The sequence below is a fragment of the Bufo gargarizans genome, unplaced genomic scaffold (assembly GCF_014858855.1).
Source record: "Bufo gargarizans isolate SCDJY-AF-19 unplaced genomic scaffold, ASM1485885v1 fragScaff_scaffold_672_pilon, whole genome shotgun sequence".
Taxonomy (NCBI): domain Eukaryota; kingdom Metazoa; phylum Chordata; class Amphibia; order Anura; family Bufonidae; genus Bufo; species Bufo gargarizans.
Genome location: NW_025334160.1, coordinates 197,415 through 223,865, shown reverse-complemented (window position 1 = coordinate 223,865; position 26,451 = coordinate 197,415). Strand labels below are relative to the sequence as shown.

The 26,451-nt window shown below is 40.3% G+C and overlaps 1 protein-coding gene across 1 annotated transcript; it reads left to right on the top strand.

Moving 5' to 3' along the window:
• The first annotated feature begins 24,977 nt into the window (after window positions 1-24,977).
• On the top strand, window positions 24,978-25,643 carry LOC122922725 (histone H1B-like). Its single transcript, XM_044273425.1, has one exon. The coding sequence runs from the start codon at window positions 24,978-24,980 to the stop codon at window positions 25,626-25,628; it is 651 nt and encodes a 216-aa protein (XP_044129360.1). The 3' UTR covers window positions 25,629-25,643.
• Window positions 25,644-26,451: the final 808 nt, after the last annotated feature.

Here is a 26,451-nt window from a genome sequence, read left to right as displayed (position 1 = left end):
GATCAAGCAGGACGTTAGGCAGATCGGCAGGAGAGTGGAGACGCTAGAAGAGTCTCAAGCGATCATGGTGAGTCACCAAAAGGAAGTGGCTAACAATATGGTCTCTATACAAGGTAATCTGAATGCCTTATACTGCGCTCTGGAAGACCAAGAAAATCGCGGCAGGCGCAATAATTTGGGCTTTCGTGGTGTACCAGAATCAACTGTCGCACGCGATATTCCTTATGTCATCACTCAAATTTGTCTCTCCATCCTGGGCCCTGACTCAGCCCATGAGGTATTAATAGAAAGAGCTCACAGAGCTTTAAGATCCAAGCCAGCCGCGTCTGATCCACCAAGGGACATCATTTGTAAGTTCCTAAGCTTCCAAGTGAAGGAAGCCATTATGATTAAAGCTCGCTCAGCAGGAGAAATCACTTGGGAAGGATACAACATATCCGTGTACCAGGACCTCTCCCAATCCACACTGAAGAAGCGGAGATCTTTGAAGCCACTGACAGACTGGCTCAGATCCCACAACATCCCATATAGATGGTCATTCCCTTTTGGCCTGTCCTTTTTCCATGAAGGTCGCAGGTTGAATATATCTACATTTATGGATCTCAATCAAGTGTACGACCACCTCAACATTGGACCTCTGAACATTCAGAACTGGGACCCAATTCAGAACTTATCCTCCTTACCGGACTTACCTATCCCGGCTCCGTGGGAGAAGCAACGCACCCCAAGATCTTCTAAGTCTAGACGGGATGTCTCACAATCCACGCCAAGAAGACTTCCACTAGGAGAGTGAGCGGGTCGGTCTTACTATTATCTTCCATTCTGCTCCTTCTCTTTAAACTTTAACTCTTTCACCTCCTCCACTTTCCTTCAATTACCAGTCCGGGTAACTGTACATGATATCCTTACCCCTCTAATTCCTCCTCCGATCCAGCATATATACATGTTTTGCAAAGTTTTGGATCTAAGCATCTAAACAGGGTGATGTCCTTCACATTTGGGAAATTCCCCCTTCAATTCACCAACGAGTTTTATGCGCATCTGCGCAAATTTTTTCTTTTTTAAGTTTGTCTTTTTCTTTGTGCCGTTGGTTGTATTACTTGTTTCTGTTTAATGGATACCCTTCACAGGGTGATGTAACCCTACATCAATCAAGATATAGTATGTCTTTGTTCCTACTACCGTGGTATAAACTTGGGATTGTCTTATATCTAGATGGCTCTTTTGGCGCGGGGGGGCCTGAGTCGCAGTGTTCCACTCAAATGATCGATTTAATATGGCGGATCTCACAATAGTTTCTTACAATGTTAAAGGCTTCAATGCGCCTTCTAAGAGATGCCAAATATTTTCGCTCTTAAAAAAGAAAAACGCCTCCATTTTATTTTTGCAAGAAACCCACTTTAAATTTAACCACTACCCAAATTTGTCTTATTCTAGCTTTCCGACATGGTTCCACTGCGGCTCGGGCTCCTCCGCTTCCAGGGGAGTTAGCATAGGATTTAACAAAAACACTCATTTCCAATACGCTTCCCATATTCAAGACGCAGAGGGACGGTATATAATGCTTAAAGGTACTATAGCTAACCATGTTTACACCCTGATTAACATATACGCCCCTAATGTCAACCAGACTTCTTGGTTTGAAACTATCTACCCGATTATAGAGTCCTTCCAAGAAGGCACGGTTATCATGGGAGGGGACTTTAACGTCGCCTTGAATCCTGTTTTAGACTCCTCAACCACAAGGTCTGCCCTCTCACGGAAGAAACTTAATTCTCTCTGTAAAAAAATGCAGGATTTAAATCTAGTCGATGCCTGGAGAACATTTAATCCCATGGAGAGGGATTATACTTTTTTTTCGAATGTTCATGGCTCGTACCACAGGTTGGATTACTTATTTATTTCTAAAGCACATCTTCAGTTCTGCTCTAAAACCCTTATAGACTCCATTCACTTATCCGACCACTCTCCAATCTTTATCACCATTTCCACCCCCCAACGCGCTCCTAAGACAACTAACTGGAGACTTAATGAGCAGCTGATATCCTCTAAGGAAAATAGAGATAAGATACAAAAATCCCTTGATGACTTTTTCTCCCTGAATGCCCTCCCGGAAACCTCACATCACGTCCTTTGGGATGCCCACAAGGCATATATAAGGGGCCAATTTATTAGTCTAGGAGCCCATCTTAAGAAGCTGAGGACAGCACGAATTGATCACCTTCTGTCTGAAATTAGCAAGACAGAAACAACCCACAAAAACTCCCTCTCTGACCAACGCCTTCCTAAACTTAATTCACTTCGTTCTGAGCTTAAAAATATCCTAAACTCCATATCAGCTAAATATTTTCTTAACTCCCAGTTCAAATATTTTGCCCATGGAGACAAAGCGTCCAAATTTGTCATGAATAGGATAAAAAAGAGGAGGAACCACAACTACATCTGTAAGATCCATACTAATGAAGGTGGCTTAGTCTCTACGTCTAAAGACATAGCCTCCCAATTTCAGGCCTTCTACCAAGCTCTCTATAAATTACCCCAATCCTCTTCTCCAGCCGATGCCCCCTCCACTATAAATGCCATAAACAGCTTCCTTGATACTGTCTCTCTCCCTAAACTCAATATTTCTAACATTAAGGTATTAGACTCCCCTTTCTCCATGGATGAATTGAAAAAGGCTATTAAACAGCTTCCGAAAAATAAAGCCCCAGGTCCGGATGGCCTTTCGGCCCTTTATTATAGCACTTTCACAGATTCCATATCCCCTTTCCTACTTAATATTTGTAATCAATCACTCAAAGGCATCCCTCTGACTACAGATATGACGAGAGCTTTGATAACTATTATCCCAAAAGAAGGCAAAGATCCAGCTCATTGTGCAAACTATCGGCCCATTTCCCTATTGAACCTGGACTTAAAACTCTTGGCTAAGATGTTAGCAAATCGTCTCTCTCCCTTACTCCCATCCTTGATTCATGGTGACCAGACAGGCTTTGTGGTTGGAAGAGAGGGTAAAGACAACTCGGTTCGGATTATTAATGCCATTCACCACGCCACCAAGCTCTCTCATCCGTTAGTCCTCCTCAGCACCGACGCCGAAAAGGCTTTTGATAGGGTTAGCTGGAATTTCTTACGTCTTACCTTGTTAAGGTTTGGAATTCCCGCATCCTTTGTTGACACAGTCTTCTCCATGTACTCCAACGCCTCGGCGTCGGTGCTGGTGAATGAAACGACCTCCCCTTCCTTCCCCATCAGAAATGGGACCCGCCAGGGCTGTCCACTTTCCCCTCTGGTTTTTGTGCTTTCTATGGAACCTCTATTACAATCCTTCCGTCAAAATGACAAAATCAAAGGTATTAAGCTAGGAAAACACGAACATAAAGTCGCAGCTTTTGCGGACGACCTCCTTCTCATTACCACAAACCCGAAAACATCCCTCCCATTAATTTATGATACTTTTGAGAAGGTCAGCCCCCTATCTAATCTTAAAATTAACATGAAGAAGTCCCATATTCCTGTGTTTAGGCCTAAATCCTCGTACTAAAATGAACTTGGCAGCCCAATCCCCATTTAACTGGGATACCCCTTTCATAACTTATTTGGGAGTTAAAATTGATACTGATACTTCCAAATTATTCCAACTAAATTATGCCCCACTTCTACGACATATGCAAGACCAATTGAACGACCTTCACCGACATACGTTATCCTGGTTTGGACGTAAAAATATGTTTACCTCTTTAGTCCTCCCTAAGCTTACTTACTTACAACAAGTCCTTCCCCTCCCTGTCCCCAGATCCTTTTTCCAATCCCTGGATAAGGATATTCGCTCTTTCATTTGGAGTCGCAAGAAAGCCCGTATACGCTTTTCTGTACTGCAGAACCCCAAATCCCTGGGGGGCATCAACCTGCCTAATCCCTCCCTGTATAACTTAGCTACCCTATTAACCAGAGTTGTCGACTGGTTCAGGAGTACCAGTCCTGGCCTAGCATGGAAGCTGCCCTAGCTAAGATTTCATTCAGAACTCTTCTGATCCACTCTCAGCATGACCGGGCTAAACTTAGGACCGCTGGTCCGATTGTATCTGCCACCCTGGATGCATGGGATAAGTTCCAAAAATCTGGTAATGGCATTCCAGTTCCCTCCCCTCTTATTCAAATCAGGGACTTAGTAGACATGGCACAGTTAGAGTTGAAACAAAGTATACCCTCATCTATCCGCAATTCAGAAATTCCAGTTCTCTCTCTTTATGAGGCGGATGGTAGCATGATTAATAAAGACCAATTTGCATCCCTCTTTCCCGAAACTTTGATGTTCCCCTCGCTCTTTTCCTTTATGCAGACCAGCTTAACAAAGTTTGTCCCCTATCAAGCACTCCTAAGACCAATCACCTGGTTTGAGAGCCTCATTGGCTCTAAGGATCCCCCTAAAACTAATTTCTCTTCTATATAGGAAATTGAGCCTTCCTATATGCCCTCCTAAATTGGCATTTATTGGTGCGTGGGAAAAGGATCTGAACACCCTATTATCTAATGACGACCAGATGAGATTGTTTAGAGAGCCTCATAGCTCATCTAGATGTGTTCGGATACAAGAGAACGGCTACAAGGTTCTAACCAGGTGGTACAAAACTCCTGATGTCACATGTAGATATAGTAGTTCTGGTTCTGACACATGCTGGAGGTGTGGTGAGGAAGGCGGTAAGTTCCTCCACATATGGTGGTATTGCTCACCTTTAAGTAATTGGTGGTCCGAGATCTTTAGACAATGTAACTCAATTTGTAAGTCCAAGATCACACCATCTCCTCAACTCGCTCTCTTAGGCCTCCCCTCTTCTCACACATCCACCGGAGTCACTCCACTCTTTAAGAAATTGTTATCAGCAGCACGTCTCTTAATCCCCAGATTTTGGCTCTCATCAGACCTCCCACCTCTCGAGTTCTGGGTAAACAAAGTGGATTCCATATATAGATTTGAGGAACTCTCAGCCTGGGAAAATCGTTCTCATGGCAAGTTCTCCATTTTATGGAAGCCCTGGATTGCTTTTAGACACTTTAACGAGGTCCATTAACGGTTCTAGGTTATATCACCTCTCACCTTCAATCTATACTGCTCTTACGAAGACTATGCTATACATCTGGTAATGGTATCCATAATGTTGTAATTGTAATTGTAATTGTTTTACTTTGTTGTAAACGAAGTAGTGCAATGGTTGCATAACATGCCTTTATTGTACACATATGTCCACCGCAGTGGATTACTTGTACTGCTTTATTAAGACTTCAATAAAGCTTTGAAAAAAAAAAAAAAAAAACAAGAGTCCTGATGTACCGGCCAACATACTCTGGGACGCGCACAAACCTGTAGTTAGAGGACATTTTATTAGCTTGGGCACGCACCTCAAGAGAGTGAGAGAAAGAGAAATAGATGACACTTTAATAAATATTCGGATACATGAGTCAAGTCACAAAACCCAACCTTCTGATGCTCTTTTCCAAAAACTATCTGAATATAGGGCAAAACTTAGATCCCTGTTGGCCACTAGAGCCGCTAAATATCACATGAGTTCGCAGCATAAATTTTTTGCCCATGGAGATAAGGCCACCAAATTTGTAATGAACAGAATTAAGGGGAGGAGATCTACAAACTTTGTACACCAACTTTCAACTCAGGAAGGGACCCCCATTTTTTCAGTCGAACAGATTGCCGCTAAATTTTGTTCCTTTTATAATGACTTATATAACCTACCCTCATCAACAGCCCCTGAAGCTCGCGCCTCTGTGATATCTTCCTTTTTGGAAACAGCTAAACTCCCTAGAATTGACCCGGACCAGGAATCATGCCTTTTAGCCCCCTTCTCCCTTACTGAGTTAAAGGATGCAATGAATCAAATGCCGACAGGGAAAAGTCCAGGCCCGGACGGCTTACCGTTGGCCTATTACAAAACGTTTCAGGCAATACTCCTCCCTCACCTCTTGGATGTGTGCAATCAGACTCTTAAGGGGATCCCACTATCGAGAGATATGACAGCGGCCCACATTACTCTCATTCCCAAAGAAGTGAAGGACACTAGATTGTGTTCTAATTACAGGCCCATCTCCCTCCTAAACATAGACCTCAAGCTCCTGGCCAAGATGCTACCTAACAGACTTGCTACCATTCTTCCTCATCTTGTCCATGGAGATCAGGTAGGCTTCATCCGCAACAGAGAAGGGAAGGACAACACCACAAGGGTTATTAATACCCTCTGTCATGCTAAACGACTCTCCTCCCCTCTGCTTTTACTCAGCACGGATGCTGAAAAAGCATTCGACAGAGTCAATTGGTTATACCTAAGACAAGCTTTAGCAGGATTTGGCCTACCTGACCCCTACATCATGGCAGTCTTCTCGATGTATGAAAAAGCTACAGCCTCAGTCCTAGTTAATGGCACCACTTCACCTTTCTTTGCCATTGGAAACGGGACTCGCCAGGGCTGCCCCCTATCGCCTCTCTTATTCATCTTGGCCTTGGAGCCTCTCTTAGCGAACATAAGATTGGACCAGGAGCTAGGGGGTCTATGTTTGGGAGGCAGGGAACAGAAAATCGCCGCCTTTGCGGACGACGTTCTCGTAATGACAACTAACCCAAAAACATCCCTCCCTAGACTTCAGACCCACCTTAAGGCGTATAGCTTAATGTCTGACTTTAAAATCAATGCCAATAAATCCTTAGTCCTTTGCCTAGGTATTCCCCAATCAACCCGACATCTTCTAATGAAGGACTCCCCATTTAACTGGTCATCTCCTAACATTACGTATCTAGGGATCAAAATTAGCCCAGACATAACGGAGCTTTTCTCCCTTAACTATATTCCCTTGAGGAAGTCTATCTTTGATTCTATAGACAACCTGGCTCGAACCAACCCAACTCTCTCCTGGTTTGGTCGGAAGAACCTCCTTTCCTCCTTGATACTTCCCAGACTTACATACCTGCAACAAGCTCTCTCCATCTCTGTCCCCAAACATTACTATGTCTCGATAATGAGAAAATTTTGTTCCTTCATCTGGAATGGGAGGAAGGCGAGGCTCTCCTCCTCTCTTCTTATTAGGCCCAGAAATGCTGGAGGGATAGGCTTGCCAAGCCCTGAACTGTATGGGAAAGCCATTCTTCTCTCTCGTGCACTAGCTTGGTTGAGCCCTCCCCCATACTCTGTAGTGGCCCAGATAGAAATAGATATACTGAACATATCAGCTAGGGCGCTTCTACTGGGCCAGGAGACAGCTCTTCCTGGTCATATGTCCGCATACCCAATTATCGGGGCCACATTGGAAGCGTGGAAGTGGCTATCACATACACACTGCTCCATCCCCTTCCCCTCGCCCACCTTGACAGTATCAGACGCACTGAACACGGCACCCCCCACATTAAGGAATGCCACCTCACCAGGATTGTTATCCTCTTTGATACCACTAATATCCTTAGCTCTCCCGACTGGAGAATGGATGGATTCTAGGGACATGAATGCTCTACTCAATCCTCACCCACGAGATTTCATTCCAGTAGCTTACCTTAGGGCTTACTTAAAGCAGCACATCAAAATAGGGGACCTTCTCCGTCCCTTAGTATGGATTGAAGCCTTGTCTGCCTCACAAACATTGCCCAGGAAGCTCACCTCTCGGCTGTACAGCAAACTACGCCTACCCCCTATGCTAGCCAAGCCCTCCTTCGTCAGGCAATGGGAATTAGACCTCGGTATCACAATCCCCTTTGATTCTCTGCCTAGATTCCTTGATTCCCCCCACGGTGTCTCCCGCTGTGTCAGGATCCGGGAAAACAGCTACAAAATCCTCACAAGGTGGTACAACACTCCGGATAAGACATCAAGATATGCTGGGTCGGCTTCTGACATGTGCTGGAGATGCCTCGGGGAGAGAGGAACCTTCCTCCATGTTTGGTGGACCTGTCCTCCCATACAGAAGTGGTGGAGTGACATCTTCGCTACTGCAAATAAGGTTTGTGGAACAAAGTTCCAGCCCTCCCCGCAAATTGCCCTCCTCTCACTCCCCCAAGGTAACGGGAAGGCCAAGCCGCCATTTGTATTTACACAGATGATCCTAGCGGCCCGCCTTCAACTTCCCAAACTCTGGCTCCAGACTTCAGTCCCAAGTTTAGATCAGTGGATGCAGAAAATAGATCAGATTCATAGATTTGAGGAACTTTCTTCATGGGAATCCCGTACCCATATGGTCTTCCTCAAAAAATGGTCATTGTGGGCAATTTTCAGATCCCCTAAACCCTAGATTTCTCAATGGAATCCACTGGAGGTTTTGACCTTATAGCTTCTGAACCTAGATGTGTAAAATGTCCTAACGCCTCACCGTCTGCATGTATCCCATGCATAGGTTTTAAACTGTCTTACCGACAAGGTCTTATCACCTCTCTTGGTTTTAGATGATTGACTTCATAGATGCCTCATTCATGGGGAATGCTGCTTCTCTATGTCAATAGTGGTTGACGGTATTGTCTATTTGCCTACTATGCTTAAAGCTGATCCTTACCTGTATTTGACATGTACTTGCTATTGTAAAGCCGAGGCCTGCGAGCCTACACCTTGATACTATGTTCCCTTTGTTCTATTGTATAATCTACAATAAAATATTAAATAAATAGCCTGGAAGGGGATCTGGAACTAACTATGGTCCATTCCACACTTGGCCCAGAACACAGTCCGGCTAGGTGACAACTATTGCCATTGCAGCACTAAACTGTCTATGGGGCATCCTCTATCGGCTGGTTCCAGTGTTGCTGGCACATGGGCTGTTATTGGCATTTAGTCTAAGTTCATATTCTGGATTTCATCATGCGTGAGAGGAGCGGCACGACGGAGATTTACCGTATTTCGCTCCCATAATGGATCCTATCCTCAGCCCTATAGTATCCTTTACAACACATTAGCTTTGGTTTAGGGCCTTGGGTTGCCGGGATATGGTTGGGACGCTCTATCACATGACTCGTCATGTGATTGAGGGTGGTTTCGGGACTCCCGATCATGTGACCGCTATGTCGAATACGTGATTTCCGGGAATCTCGTTCTACAACTGGCGCATGCGCAGAGACAGACGGGAGACGCCACTCCCCACACGCATACTGCGGGATGGATACTCGGCTCAGGTGCAGGGTAGGTTTTAATTTAAATACACAGCTGAGATTGTTGTGCTGTTTTATTACTGAATGTTATTATCACTTTAGAACACGGTCGGGTGAATATGTAAGGGGGGGATTTGACCTTTCTGGGGGACAACCCCTCAGCCAATCCGGACTGAATGTTACACCTATATAAGTATTGAACGTCACTTGTAAACCACATGTAGCTGAGAAAGACCTGGGTGTCGAAACGTTGCTGGATCCTTTCGGTGCGATTAACCACATAAGCTTTGATTCAAGAACAAGAGCGCCGCGACTTTTCTGAAGATTTTTCTACGTCTGAGGGGTCCCTGAGGCCGGGACCTGACGCCACGAGCACCGCCACCGTACCACGGACTATGTGTTCCAGGAAGTGGTGCTGTCCTGTTCCATGTTTTATGTGGAGCCCTCGGGAAGCACTAGGAGCATCCATCACCGGAGGTACCCAGTCAGGGTGCTAGGAGATCCGTTACAGTACTATACTGTACTATACTGTGCTGTACTGTACTGTACTATACTGTACTATAGTATGCTGTGCTGTACTGTACTATACTATGCTGTACTATACTGTACTATAGTATGCTGTGCTGTACTATACTGTATTATACTATACTGTGCTGTGCTGTGCTGTACTGTACTGTACTATAATATACTGTGCTGTACTGTACTATAATATACTGTGCTGTACTATACTGTGCTGTACTATAATATACTGTACTATGCTGTGCTGTACTATACTGTACTATAGTATGCTGTGCTGTACTATACTGTATTATACTATACTGTGCTGTGCTGTACTGTACTGTACTATAATATACTGTGCTGTACTGTACTATAATATACTGTGCTGTACTATACTGTGCTGTACTATAATATACTGTACTATAGTATGCTGTGCTGTACTATACTGTACTATACTGTGCTGTACTGTAATATAATATACTATGCTGTACTGTACTATACTGTACTATACTATGCTGTGCTGTACTATACTGTACTATACTATGCTGTACTATACTGTACTATACTATGCTGTGCTGTACTATACTATGCTGTACTATACTATGCTGTACTATACTATGCTGTACTGTACTATAATATACTGTACTATACTATGCTGTACTATACTGTACTATACTGTACTATAATATACTGTACTATAGTATGCTGTGCTGTACTATACTGTACTATGCTGTGCTGTACTATACTATGCTGTACTATGCTGTGCTGTACTATACTGTACTGTACTGTAATATACTGTACTATACTATGCTGTACTATAATATACTGTACTATAGTATACTGTGCTGTACTATACTGTACTATACTGTGCTGTACTGTAATATAATATACTATGCTGTACTGTACTATACTGTACTATACTATGCTGTGCTGTACTATACTGTACTATACTATGCTGTACTATACTGTACTATACTATGCTGTGCTGTACTATACTATGCTGTACTATACTATGCTGTGCTGTACTATACTGTACTGTACTATAATATACTGTACTATACTATGCTGTACTATACTGTACTATACTGTACTATAATATACTGTACTATAGTATGCTGTGCTGTACTATACTGTACTATGCTGTGCTGTACTATACTATGCTGTACTATGCTGTGCTGTACTATACTGTACTGTACTGTAATATACTGTACTATACTATGCTGTACTATACTGTACTATACTGTACTATACTATACTGTACTATAATATACTGTGCTGTACTATACTGTGCTGTGCTGTACTATACTGTACTATACTGTGCTGTACTGTACTATAATATACTGTACTATACTGTACTATACTATGCTGTGCTGTACTATACTGTACTATACTATGCTATACTGTACTATAATATACTGTACTATAGTATGCTGTGCTGTACTATAATATACTGTACTATACTATACTGTGCTGTACTATAATATACTGTACTATACTATACTGTGCTGTACTATAATATACTGTACTATACTAGTGCTGTACTATACTGTGCTGTGCTGTACTATAATATACTGTACTATAGTATACTGTGCTGTACTATACTGTACTATACTATGCTGTGCTGTACTATACTGTACTATACTATGCTGTACTGTACTGTACTATAGTATACTGTGCTGTACTATACTGTACTATACTGTACTATACTGTACTATAATATACTGTACTATACTATGCTGTACTATACTGTACTATACTATGCTGTGCTGTACTATACTGTACTATACTATGCTGTGCTGTATTATACTGTGCTGTACTATACTATACTGTACTATACTATACTGTGCTGAACTATACTATGCTGTGCTATACTGTACTATACTATGCTGTACTATACTGTACTATAATATACTGTACTATACTATGCTGTGCTGTACGATACTGTACTATATTATGCTGTGCTGTACTATACTATGCTGTGCTGTACTATACTGTACTATAATATGCTGTGCTGTACTATACTATACTATACTGTACTATACTGTGCTGTACTATACTATACTATGCTGTACTATACTGTACTATACTGTGCTGTACTATACTATGCTGTGCTGTACTATACTGTACTATACTATGCTGTGCTGTATTATACTGTGCTGTACTATACTATACTGTACTATACTATACTGTGCTGTACTATACTATGCTGTGCTATACTGTACTATACTATGCTGTACTATACTGTACTATAATATACTGTACTATACTATTCTGTGCTGTACTATACTGTACTATATTATGCTGTGCTGTACTATACTATACTATACTGTACTATACTGTGCTGTACTATACTGTACTATACTATACTTTACTATACTGTGCTGTACTATACTATACTGAACTATACTGAACTATACTATACTGTACCAAACTATACTGTACTATACTATACTGTGCTGTACTATACTATGCTGTGCTGTACTATACTATGCTGTGCTGTACTATACTGTACTATAATATGCTGTGCTGTACTATACTATACTATACTGTACTATACTGTGCTGTACTATACTGTACTATACTATACTTTACTATACTGTGCTGTACTATACTATACTGAACTATACTGAACTATACTATACTGTACCAAACTATACTGTACTATACTATACTGTGCTGTACTATACTATGCTGTGCTGTACTATACTATGCTGTGCTGTACTATACTGTACTATACTATGCTGTGCTGTACTATACTGTGCTATACTATACTGTGCTATACTATGCTGTGCTATACTGTACTATACTATACTGTACTATACTGTACTATACTATACTGTACTATACTGTACTATACTGTGCTGTACTATACTGTGCTATACTATACTGTGCTATACTATGCTGTGCTATACTGTACTATACTATACTGTACTATACTGTACTATACTATACTGTACTATACTGTACTATACTGTACTATACTATACTGTACTATACTGTACTATACTGTGCTGTACTATACTATGCTATACTATACTGTACTATACTATACTGTACTATACTATACTGTACTATACTGTACTATACTGTACTATAGTATGCTGTGCTGTACTATACTGTGCTATACTATACTGTACTATACTATGCTGTGCTGTACTATACTATACTGTACTATACTATGCTGTGCTATACTGTACTATACTATACTGTACTATACTGTACTATACTATACTGTACTATACTGTGCTGTACTATACTATACTGTGCTGTACTATACTATGCTGTGCTATACTGTACTATACTATGCTGTACTATAATATACTGTACTATACTATGCAGTGCTGTACTATACTTTACTATACTATGCTGTGCTGTACTATACTATACTGTGCTGTACTATACTGTGCTGTACTATACTATACTGTGCTGTACTATACTATGCTGTACTATACTGTGCTGTACTATACTATAATATACTGTGCTGTACTATACTATAATATACTATACTGTACTATACTATACTGTGCTGTACTATACTATAATATACTGTGCTGTACTATACTATAATATACTATACTGTACTATACTATACTGTGCTGTACTATACTATACTGTGCTGTACTATACTGTGCTGTACTATACTGTACTATACTATACTATACTATACTGTGCTGTACTATACTATACTGAACTATACTGAACTATACTATACTGTACCAAACTATACTGTACTATACTATACTGTGCTGTACTATACTATGCTGTGCTGTACTATACTATGCTGTGCTGTACTATACTGTACTGTACTATGCTGTGCTGTACTATACTGTACTATACTATACTGTGCTATACTATGCTGTGCTGTACTATACTATGCTGTGCTGTACTATACTGTACTATACTATGCTGTGCTGTACTATACTGTGCTATACTATACTGTGCTATACTATGCTGTGCTATACTGTACTATACTATACTGTACTATACTGTACTATACTATACTGTACTATACTGTGCTGTACTATACTATGCTATACTATACTGTACTATACTATACTGTACTATACTATACTGTACTATACTGTACTATACTGTACTATAGTATGCTGTGCTGTACTATACTGTGCTATACTATACTGTACTATACTATGCTGTGCTGTACTATACTGTACTATACTATGCTGTGCTGTACTATACTATACTGTACTATACTATGCTGTGCTATACTGTACTATACTATACTGTACTATACTGTACTATACTATACTGTACTATACTGTGCTGTACTATACTATACTGTGCTGTACTATACTATGCTGTGCTATACTGTACTATACTATGCTGTACTATAATATACTGTACTATACTATGCAGTGCTGTACTATACTTTACTATACTATGCTGTGCTGTACTATACTGTGCTATACTATACTGTACTATACTATGCTGTGCTATACTGTACTATACTGTACTATACTGTGCTGTACTATACTGTGCTGTACTATACTATACTGTGCTGTACTGTACTATACTGTGCTGTACTATACTATGCTGTGCTGTACTATAATATACTGTACTATACTATGCTGTACTATAATATACTGTACTATACTATGCTGTACTATACTGTGCTGTACTATACTATACTGTACTATACTATACTATGCTGTGCTATACTGTACTATACTGTTCTATATTGTACTGTGCTATACTATACTGTGCTGTACTATACTATGCTGTGCTATACTGTACTATACTATACTATAATATACTGTACTATACTATGCTGTGCTGTACTATACTGTACTATACTATGCTGTGCTGTACTATAATATACTGTACTATACTATGCAGTGCTGTACTATACTTTACTATACTATGCTGTGCTGTACTATACTGTGCTATACTATACTGTACTATACTATGCTGTGCTATACTGTACTATACTGTACTATACTGTGCTGTACTATACTGTGCTGTACTATACTATACTGTGCTGTACTGTACTATACTGTGCTGTACTATACTATGCTGTGCTGTACTATAATATACTGTACTATACTATGCTGTACTATAATATACTGTACTATACTATGCTGTTCTATACTGTACTATACTATGCTGTACTATACTGTGCTGTACTATACTATACTGTACTATACTATACTATGCTGTGCTATACTGTACTATACTGTTCTATATTGTACTGTGCTATACTATACTGTGCTGTACTATACTATGCTGTGCTATACTGTACTATACTATACTATAATATACTGTACTATACTATGCTGTGCTGTACTATACTGTACTATACTATGCTGTGCTGTACTATAATATACTGTGCTGTACTATACTGTACTGTACTATACAGTGCTATACTATACTGTGCTGTACTATACTGTACTATACTATGCTGTGCTGTACTATAATATACTGTGCTGTACTATACTGTACTGTACTATACAGTGCTATACTATACTGTGCTGTACTATACTGTACTATACTGTACTATACTGTGCTGTACTATACAGTGCTGTACTATACTGTGCTGTACTATACAGTGCTGTACTATACAGTGCTGTACTGTACTATACTGTGCTGTATTATACTGTACTATACTGTGCTGTACTATAACGTGCTGTACTATAATATACTGTACTATACTGTGCTGTACTATAGTATACTGTACTGCACTATACTGTACTATACTGTACTGTACTATAATATACTGTGCTGTACTATACTGTTTTGTACTATACTGTATTATACTATGCTGTACTATACTATGCTGTACTATACTGTATTATACTATGCTGTACTATACTATACTGTAATATACTGTACTATACTGTGCTGTACTATACTATAATATACTTAACTATACTGTGCTGTATTAAATTGTACTATAATATACTGTACTATACGGTGCTGTACTATACTATACTGTACTATAATATACTGTACTATACGGTGCTGTACTATAGTATACTGTACTATAATATACTGTACTATACGGTGCTGTACTATAGTATACTGTACTATAATATACTGTACTATACTGTGCTATACTGTTTTGTACTGTACTATACTGTGCTTTACTATACTATACTGTACTATAATATACTGTGCTGTACTATACTGTGCTATACTATGCTGTGCTATACTGTACTGTACTATATTATGCTGTGCTGTATTAAACTGTACTATAATATACTGTACTATCGTATGCTGTGCTGTACAATACTATGCTGTGCTGTACTATACTGGGTTGTACTATACTGTGCTGTACTGTACTGTACTATACTGTACTATGCTGTGCTGTACTATACTGTACTATATTATGCTGTGCTGTATTAAACTGTACTATAATATACTGTACTATAGTATGCTGTACTATACAATGCTGTGCTGTAATATACTGTACTGTACTATACTGTACTATACTGTGCTGTACTATACTGTACTATACTATGCTGTACTATAATTTACAGTACTATACTATACTGTGCTGTACTATACTGTGCTGTACTATACTGTATTATACTATACTGTACTATACTATGCTGTGCTGTACTATACTGTGCTGTACTATACTATGCTGTGCTGTACTATACTGTGCTGTACTATACTATAATATACTGTGCTGTACTATACTGTACTATACTGTATTATACTATGCTGTACTATACTATACTGTAATATACTGTACTATACTGTGCTGTACTATACTATAATATACTGTACTATACTGTGCTGTATTAAATTGTACTATAATATACTGTACTATACTATACTGTGCTATACTGTTTTGTACTGTACTATACTGTGCTTTACTATACTATACTATACTGTACTATAATATACTGTGCTGTACTATACTGTGCTATACTATGCTGTGCTATACTGTACTGTACTATATTATGCTGTGCTGTATTTAACAGTACTATAATATACTGTACTATCGTATGCTGTGCTGTACAATACTATGCTGTGCTGTACTATACTGGGTTGTACTATACTGTGCTGTACTGTACTGTACTATACTGTACTATGCTGTGCTGTACTATACTGTACTATATTATGCTGTGCTGTATTAAACTGTACTATAATATACTGTACTATAGTATGCTGTACTATACAATGCTGTGCTGTAATATACTGTACTGTACTATACTGTACTATACTGTGCTGTACTATACTGTACTATACTATGCTGTACTATAATTTACAGTACTATACTATACTGTGCTGTACTATACTGTGCTGTACTATACTGTATTATACTATACTGTACTATACTATGCTGTGCTGTACTATACTGTGCTGTACTATACTATGCTGTGCTATACTGTACTATAATATACTGTACTATACTATGCTGTACTATAATATACTGTACTATACTATGCTGTGCTGTTCTATACTGTACTATACTATGCTGTGCTGTACTATACTGTGCTATACTATACTGTACTATACTTTACTGTACTATACTGTGCTGTTCTATACAGTGCTATACTATACTGTGCTGTACTATACTGTACTGTACTATACTGTGCTGTTCTATACAGTGCTATACTATACTGTGCTGTACTATAATGTGCTGTACTATAATATACTGTACTATACTGTGCTGTACTATACTATACTGTTTTGTACTGTACTATACTGTGCTGCACTATACTATAATATACTGTACTATACTGTGCTATACTATGATGTGCTGTACTATACTGTACTGTACTATAGTATGCTGTGCTGTACTATACTATGCTGTACTATACTGTGCTGTACTATACTGTACTATACTGTGCTGTACTATAATATACTGTACTATACTGTACTATACTATGCTGTGCTGTACTGTACTATATTATGCTGTGCTGTATTAAACTGTACTATAATATACTGTACTATAGTATGCTGTGCTGTACTATACTGTACTATACTATGCTGTACTTTACTGTACTATACTATGCTGTACTATAATTTACAGTACTATACTATACTGTGCTGTACTATACTATGCTGTGCTGTACTATAATTTACTGAACTATACTGTGCTATACTGTACTATACTATGCTGTGCTGTACTATACTGTGCTGTACTATACTATGCTATACTGTACTATACTATGCTGTACTATAATATACTGTACTATACTGTGCTGTTCTATACTGTACTATACTATGCTGTACTATAATATACTGTACTATAATGTGCTGTTCTATACTGTACTATACTGTGCTATACTGTACTATAATTTACTGTACTATACTGTGCTGTACTATACAGTGCTATACTATACAGTGCTGTACTATACAGTGCTGTACTGTACTACACTGTGCTGTACTATAATGTGCTGTACTATAATATACTGTACTATAATGTGCTGTACTATAGTATACTGTACTATACTGTGCTGTACTATAATATACTGTGCTGTACTATACTGTATTATACTGTGCTGTACTATACTGTATTATACTGTGCTGTACTATACTAAATTGTAATATACTGTACTATACTGTGCTGTACTAGACTATAATATACTGTACTATACTGTGCTGTATTAAACTGTACTATAATATACTGTACTATACTATACTGTTTTGTACTGTACTATACTGTGCTGTACTATAGTTTACTGTACTATACTATACTATATTATACTGTACTATAATATACTGTGCTATCTTGTACTGTGCTGTGCTATACTATACTGTGCAGTACTATACTGTGCTATCTTGTACTGTGCTGTGCTATACTGTGCAGTACTATACTGTGCTGTATTAAACTGTACCATACTATGCTGTGCTGTACTATAATTTACTGTACTATACTATACTGTACTATAATATAGTGTACTATGCTGTGCTGTACTATACTATACTGTGCTGTACTATACAGTGCTATACTATGCTGTACTATAATATACTGTACTATGCTGTGCTGTACTATACTGTGCTGTACTATACTGTGCTGTACTATACTATACTGTACTATGCTGTGCTGTACTATACTGTACTATACTATGCTGTACTATACAGTGCTGTACTATACTATACTGTGCTGTACTATAAAGTGCTATACTGTGCTGTACTATAATATACTGTACTATGCTGTGCTGTACTATACAGTGCTGTACTATACTATACTCTGCTGTACTATAATATACTGTACTATGCTGTGCTGTACTATACTGTGCTGTACTATACTATATTATGCTGTGCTGTACTATAATATACTGTACTATACAGTGCTGTACTATAATATACTGTACTATGCTGTACTATAATATACTGTACTATGCTGTGCTGTACTATACAGAGCTATACTGTGCTGTACTATAATATACTGTACTATGCTGTGCTGTACTATACTGTGCTGTACTATAATAAACTGTACTATGCTGTGCTGTACTATACAGAGCTATACTGTGCTGTACTATAATATACTGTACTATGCTGTGCTGTACTATACTATACAGTGCTATACTATGCTGTACTATAATATACTGTACTATACTGTGCTGTACTATGCTGTGCTGTACTATACAGTGCTGTACTATAATATACTGTACTATGCTGTGCTGTACTATACTATACAGTGCTATACTATGCTGTACTATACTGTGCTGTACTATGCTGTGCTGTACTATACAGAGCTATACTGTGCTGTACTATAATATACTGTACTATGCTGTACTATACAGTGCTATACTATAATATACTGTACTATACTGTACTGTACTATGCTGTGCTGTACTATACTGTGCTGTACTATAATAAACTGTACTATGCTGTGCTGTACTATACTGTGCTGTACTATAATAAACTGTACTATGCTGTGCTGTACTATACAGAGCTATACTGTGCTGTACTATAATATACTGTACTATGCTGTGCTGTACTATACTATACAGTGCTATACTATGCTGTACTATAATATACTGTACTATACTGTGCTGTACTATGCTGTGCTGTACTATACAGTGCTGTACTATAATATACTGTACTATGCTGTGCTGTACTATACTATACAGTGCTATACTATGCTGTACTATACTGTGCTGTACTATGCTGTGCTGTACTATACAGAGCTATACTGTGCTGTACTATAATATACTGTACTATGCTGTACTATACAGTGCTATACTATACTATACTGTACTATACTGTACTGTACTATGCTGTGCTGTACTATACTATACAGTGCTATACTATGCTGTACTATAATATACTGTACTATACTGTGCTGTACTATGCTGTGCTGTACTATACAGTGCTATACTATAATATACTGTACTATGCTGTGCTGTACTATACTGTACTATACTATGCTGTGCTGTACTATACAGTGCTGTACTATACTATACTGTGCTGTACTATAATATACTGTACTATGCTGTGCTGTGCTATGGCTCCTTTCACACCTGCGTTCAGGTGTCCGCTCGTGAGCTCCGTTTGAAGGCTCTCACAAGCGCCCCTGAACGCAGCCGTCTGGCCCTAATGCATTCTCAGTGAGCGGACACCTGAACGCTGCAAGCAGCCTGGCCGTGCGGAGGCGAGCGGATCCGTTCCGACTTATAATGGAAGTCAATGGGGACGGATCCGCTTGAAGATGACACCATATGGCTCAATCTTCAAGCGGATCCGTCCCCCATTGACTTTCAATGTAAAGTCTGGACGGATCCGCTCAGGCTACTTTCACACTTAGAAATTTTTCTAAGTTATAATGCAGACGGATCCGTTCTGAACAGATGCAAACGTCTGCATTATAGGAGCGGATCCGTCTGATGAAACATCTAACGGATCCGCTCCGAACGCTAGTGTGAAAGTAGCCTATACGGTGCTGTACTATAGTATACTGTACTATAATATACTGTACTATACGGTGCTGTACTATAGTATACTGTACTATACGGTGCTGTACTATACTATACTGTACTATAATATACTGTACTATACGGTGCTGTACTATAGTATACTGTACTATAATATACTGTACTATACGGTGCTGTACTATAGTATACTGTACTATAATATACTGTACTATAGTATACTGTACTATAGTATACTGTACTATAATATACTGTACTATACGGTGCTGTACTATAGTATACTGTACTATAATATACTGTACTATACGGTGCTGTACTATAGTATACTGTACTATACGGTGCTGTACTATAGTATACTGTACTATAGTATACTGTACTATACGGTGCTGTACTATAGTATACTGTACTATAATATACTGTACTATACGGTGCTGTACTATAGTATACTGTACTATACGGTGCTGTACTATAGTATACTGTACTATAGTATACTGTACTATACGGTGCTGTACTATAGTATACTGTACTATAGTATACTGTACTATACGGTGCTGTACTATAGTATACTGTACTATACGGTGCTGTACTATAGTATACTGTACTATAATATACTGTACTATACGGTGCTGTACTATAGTATACTGTACTATAATATACTGTACTATACGGTGCTGTACTATAGTGTACTGTACTATAGTATACTGTACTATACGGTGCTGTACTATAGTATACTGTACTATACGGTGCTGTACTATAGTATACTGTACTATAATATACTGTACTATACGGTGCTGTACTATAGTATACTGTACTATAGTATACTGTACTATACGGTGCTGTACTATAGTATACTGTACTATACGGTGCTGTACTATAGTATACTGTACTATAATATACTGTACTATACGGTGCTGTACTATAGTATACTGTACTATAATATACTGTACTATACGGTGCTGTACTATAGTGTACTGTACTATAATATACTGTACTATACGGTGCTGTACTATGCTATACTGTACTATAATATACTGTACTATACGGTGCTGTACTATAGTATACTGTACTATACGGTGCTGTACTATACTATACTGTACAATAATATACTGTACTATAATATACTTTACTATACGGTGCTGTACTATAGTGTACTGTACTATAATATACTGTACTATACGGTGCTGTACTATAGTATACTGTACTATAATATACTGTACTATACGGTGCTGTACTATACTATACTGTACTATAATATACTGTACTATACGGTGCTGTACTATAGTATACTGTACTATAATATACTGTACTATACGGTGCTGTACTATAGTATACTGTACTATAATATACTGTACTATACGGTGCTGTACTATAGTATACTGTACTATACTGTGCTGTACTATAGTATACTGTACTATAATATACTGTACTATACGGTGCTGTACTATAGTATACTGTACTATAATATTCTGTACTATACGGTGCTGTACTATAGTATACTGTACTATAATATACTGTACTATACGGTGCTGTACTATAGTATACTGTACTATAATATACTGTACTATACGGTGCTGTACTATAGTATACTGTACTATACGGTGCTGTACTATAGTGTACTGTACTATAATATACTGTACTATACGGTGCTGTACTATAGTATACTGTACTATAATATACTGTACTATACGGTGCTGTACTATAATATACTGTACTATACGGTGCTGTACTATAGTATACTGTACTATAATATACTGTACTATACGGTGCTGTACTATAGTATACTGTACTATACGGTGCTGTACTATAGTGTACTGTACTATAATATACTGTACTATACGGTGCTGTACTATAGTATACTGTACTATAATATACTGTACTATACGGTGCTGTACTATAGTGTACTGTACTATAATATACTGTACTATACGGGCTGTACTATAGTATACTGTACTATAATATACTGTACTATACGGTGCTGTACTATAGTATACTGTACTATAATATACTGTACTATACGGTGCTGTACTATAGTATACTGTACTATAATATACTGTACTATACGGTGCTGTACTATAGTATACTGTACTATAATATACTGTACTATACGGTGCTGTACTATAGTATACTGTACTATACGGTGCTGTACTATAGTATACTGTACTATAATATACTGTACTATACGGTGCTGTACTATAGTATACTGTACTATAATATACTGTACTATACGGTGCTGTACTATAGTATACTGTAATATAATATACTGTACTATACGGTGCTGTACTATAGTATACTGTACTATACTGTGCTGTAATATACTATGCTGTGCTGTACTATACGGTGCTGTACTATAGTATACTGTACTATAATATACTGTACTATACGGTGCTGTACTATAGTATACTGTACTATAATATACTGTACTATACGGTGCTGTACTATAGTGTACTGTACTATAATATACTGTACTATACGGTGCTGTACTATAGTATACTGTACTATACGGTGCTGTACTATAGTATACTGTACTATAATATACTGTACTATACGGTGCTGTACTATAGTATACTGTACTATAATATACTGTACTATAGTATACTGTACTATAATATACTGTACTATATGGTGCTGTACTATAATATACTGTACTATACGGTGCTGTACTATAGTATACTGTACTATAATATACTGTACTATACGGTGCTGTACTATAGTATACTGTACTGTACAGTGCTGTACTATAGTATACTGTACTATAGTATACTGTACTATAATATACTGTACTATACGGTGCTGTACTATAGTATACTGTACTATAATATACTGTACTATACGGTGCTGTACTATAGTATACTGTACTATAATATACTGTACTATACGGTGCTGTACTATAGTATACTGTACTATACGGTGCTGTACTATAGTATACTGTACTGTACAGTGCTGTACTATAGTATACTGTACTATAATATACTGTACTATTCGGTGCTGTACTATAGTATACTGTACTGTACAGTGCTGTACTATAGTATACTGTACTATAGTATACTGTACTATAATATACTGTACTATACGGTGCTGTACTATAGTATACTGTACTATAATATACTGTACTATTCGGTGCTGTACTATAGTATACTGTACTATAATATACTGTACTATACGGTGCTGTACTATAATATACTGTACTATACAGTGCTGTACTATAGTATACTGTACTATAGTATACTGTACTATAATATACTGTACTATACGGTGCTGTACTATAGTATACTGTACTATACGGTGCTGTACTATAGTATACTGTACTATAATATACTGTACTATAGTATACTGTACTATACAGTGCTGTACTATACTGTATTATACTATGCTGTGCTATACTGTGCTGTACTATACTATACTATGCTGTACTATACGGTGCTGTACTATACTATGCTGTGCTGTACTATACTGTACTATAATATACTGTACTATACGGTGCTGTACTATAGTGTATTATACTATGCTGTACTATACTGTGCTGTACTATACTATAATATACTGTACTATACTGTGCTGTACTATAATATACTGTACTTTAATATACTGTGCTGTACTATACTTTGCGATCTTGTACTGTGCAGTACTATACTATGCTGTACTGTACTATAATATACTGTACTATACTTTGCCGTATTGTCCTGAGATTACGGAGGTGCAATGAGGGGGATTATAGGGGCAGTTTTCTCCACATTTCTTACTCCCCAGAATGTTTCCGGGGGTCAGTAAAGCGGGGTCCATACTTCTGGGGGGCGGGGCCATACTCTGCCCATTGTACCGGCATCCCCTCTGCTGCAGCCCCGGCCACAAGACGCAGGTCCGCTCCCTGAGAGCCCTGTACACACATGAGGCGGCATCACTGCAGCGGGGAATGTGCGGGGACACGGAGCACTGGAGCCCGGGAGCCGGCAGGGAGCGGAGGCCGCAGCCTGTGTTACCCTCCCGGGCTCTCCGCGGCTCCAGCTCCTCCCCGCAGCGTCCGAGCAGCTTCCTGCGGCCCCACCTTGTGGTAAAGAGCCCTGGGATGGGGACGAGGGCCGGGAAGAGAGGGAACGAGCCCCCGCAGCGGAACCATCGGGCCGGATCCAGCCGGATGTGCAGAACGTCAGGCAGAGCGGGAGGACTGTGGCGGAGATCCCGGGCCTGCTCCCGCCTCCTCCGCCACAGACGGCGGCACACGGTGAGGGGGGATGTCCGGGAGGAGGCAGGTGCGGAGAAGGCGGCCTCTGCTGTCCGGTTCTAGCCGCTAAAGGGCTCTTCTCCCGGGCAGGGAAGCACAAGGGGAAAGCGGAGCTGCAGCCGGGCTGAGAGGGGTGAAGGCGGGGCCTGTGTCTAGTGTCAGCCAATAGACGCGCAGGAGGGCGGAGCTCAGCAGCCAATCACTGCGCAGCGCTCCACATATAAGAGGCGGCCCCGGCCTCAGTGTTTTCTACAGAAGTCTTTGTATTTACGTCCCACGCACGATGGCAGAGACCGCGCCAGCAGCCGCCACTCCTCCTCCTCCCGCCGAAGCGGCCGCCAAGTCCAAGAGGCAGCCGAAGAAATCCGCCGCTGCAGGGGGCGCCAAGAAAAGCAAGAAGCCGTCCGGTCCCAGCGTGTCCGAGCTCCTCGTCACAGCCGTGTCCGCCTCCAAGGAGCGCAGCGGGGTGTCTCTGGCCGCCCTGAAGAAGGCTCTGGCCGCAGGAGGATGCGATGTGGAGAAGAATAATAGCCGCATCAAGGTGGCCATCAGGGCTCTGGTCACCAAGGGGACCCTCACCCAGGTGAAGGGCAGCGGCGCCTCCGGCTCCTTCAAGCTCAACAAGAAGCAGCAGGAGACCAAGGACAAGGCGGCCAAGAAGAAGCCGGCGGCGGCCAAGAAACCTGCAGCTACTGCGGCCAAGAAACCCGCTAAATCCCCGAAGAAGCCCAAGAAGGCTCCGGCCAAGAGCCCGAAAAAGACCAAGAAACCGGCCGCGGCCAAGAAAGCAGCCAAGAGCCCCAAGAAGCCGAAGGCTGCCCCCAAGCCCAAGAAGCTGGCCAAGAGTCCGGCTAAGAAGGCGGCCAAACCCAAGGCTGCCAAGAGTCCGGCTAAGAAGGCGGCGAAAGCCAAGAAGAGCGCGGCCAAGAAGTAACCGGCGCCGCCCGCACCTCTGCCCCAAAGGCTCTTCTCAGAGCCACCACCTCCTCCTCAGACGAGCTCCACTCCGCCCTTCTGCCCTCGTTCACCGCTCACGGCGGGCGGGGGCTCCGGCTCCTCTGCGGGAAGGAATAGGGTTAACCCTGTCAGCGCCGCTCTCTTCAGTCTATCAGGGCCTCTCTGCTCGGCTGATACCCGCCCCTCACTGCGCCCCGCCCTCTGCTGGTAGTGATGCCGCCGCTGAGTATACTGTGCGTGCAGGGGGATCGTGCGCTCTATCCCTGGACACCAGCGCAGCGATGGAGCCGCTCTTCTCCGCACAGAGAATACGGGACTGTTCTCCGTTGGGGAGCGAGAGAAGGCGGCCACTGACGGGTTAATACTGAGCAGGCTATGGGGGCGGGGCTATAGAACTAGTACCTTGGCTTTTGAAATACCCGCTCAATTACCGTCCGGTAAGAATTCAGCGGCCGGGGACAAGCTCCGCCCCCGACTCATCTAAATGGATGGATGTGAGCCCCGCCTCCCCTCCTGCTCCGCCCCCCGGCTCTTTTGAATAAATAGTTGTTAGCCCTGCCCCCCGTCTCAGCTGAATGGATGTTGTGAGCCACTCCCCTCCTGTTCCTCCGCCCCCTGCTCTTTTGAATGAATATTTGAGCCCCGCCCCTCCTGCTGCTCCGCCCCCGTCTCATCTGAATGGATGATGTGAGCCCCTCCCATCCTGCTGCTCCGCCCCCCGCTCCTGCTCTTCTCAGAGCCCCCACCTTCTCTAGGACGGAGCTGCCGCATTGTGTGAATACATGGAAGCCTCATGTCCG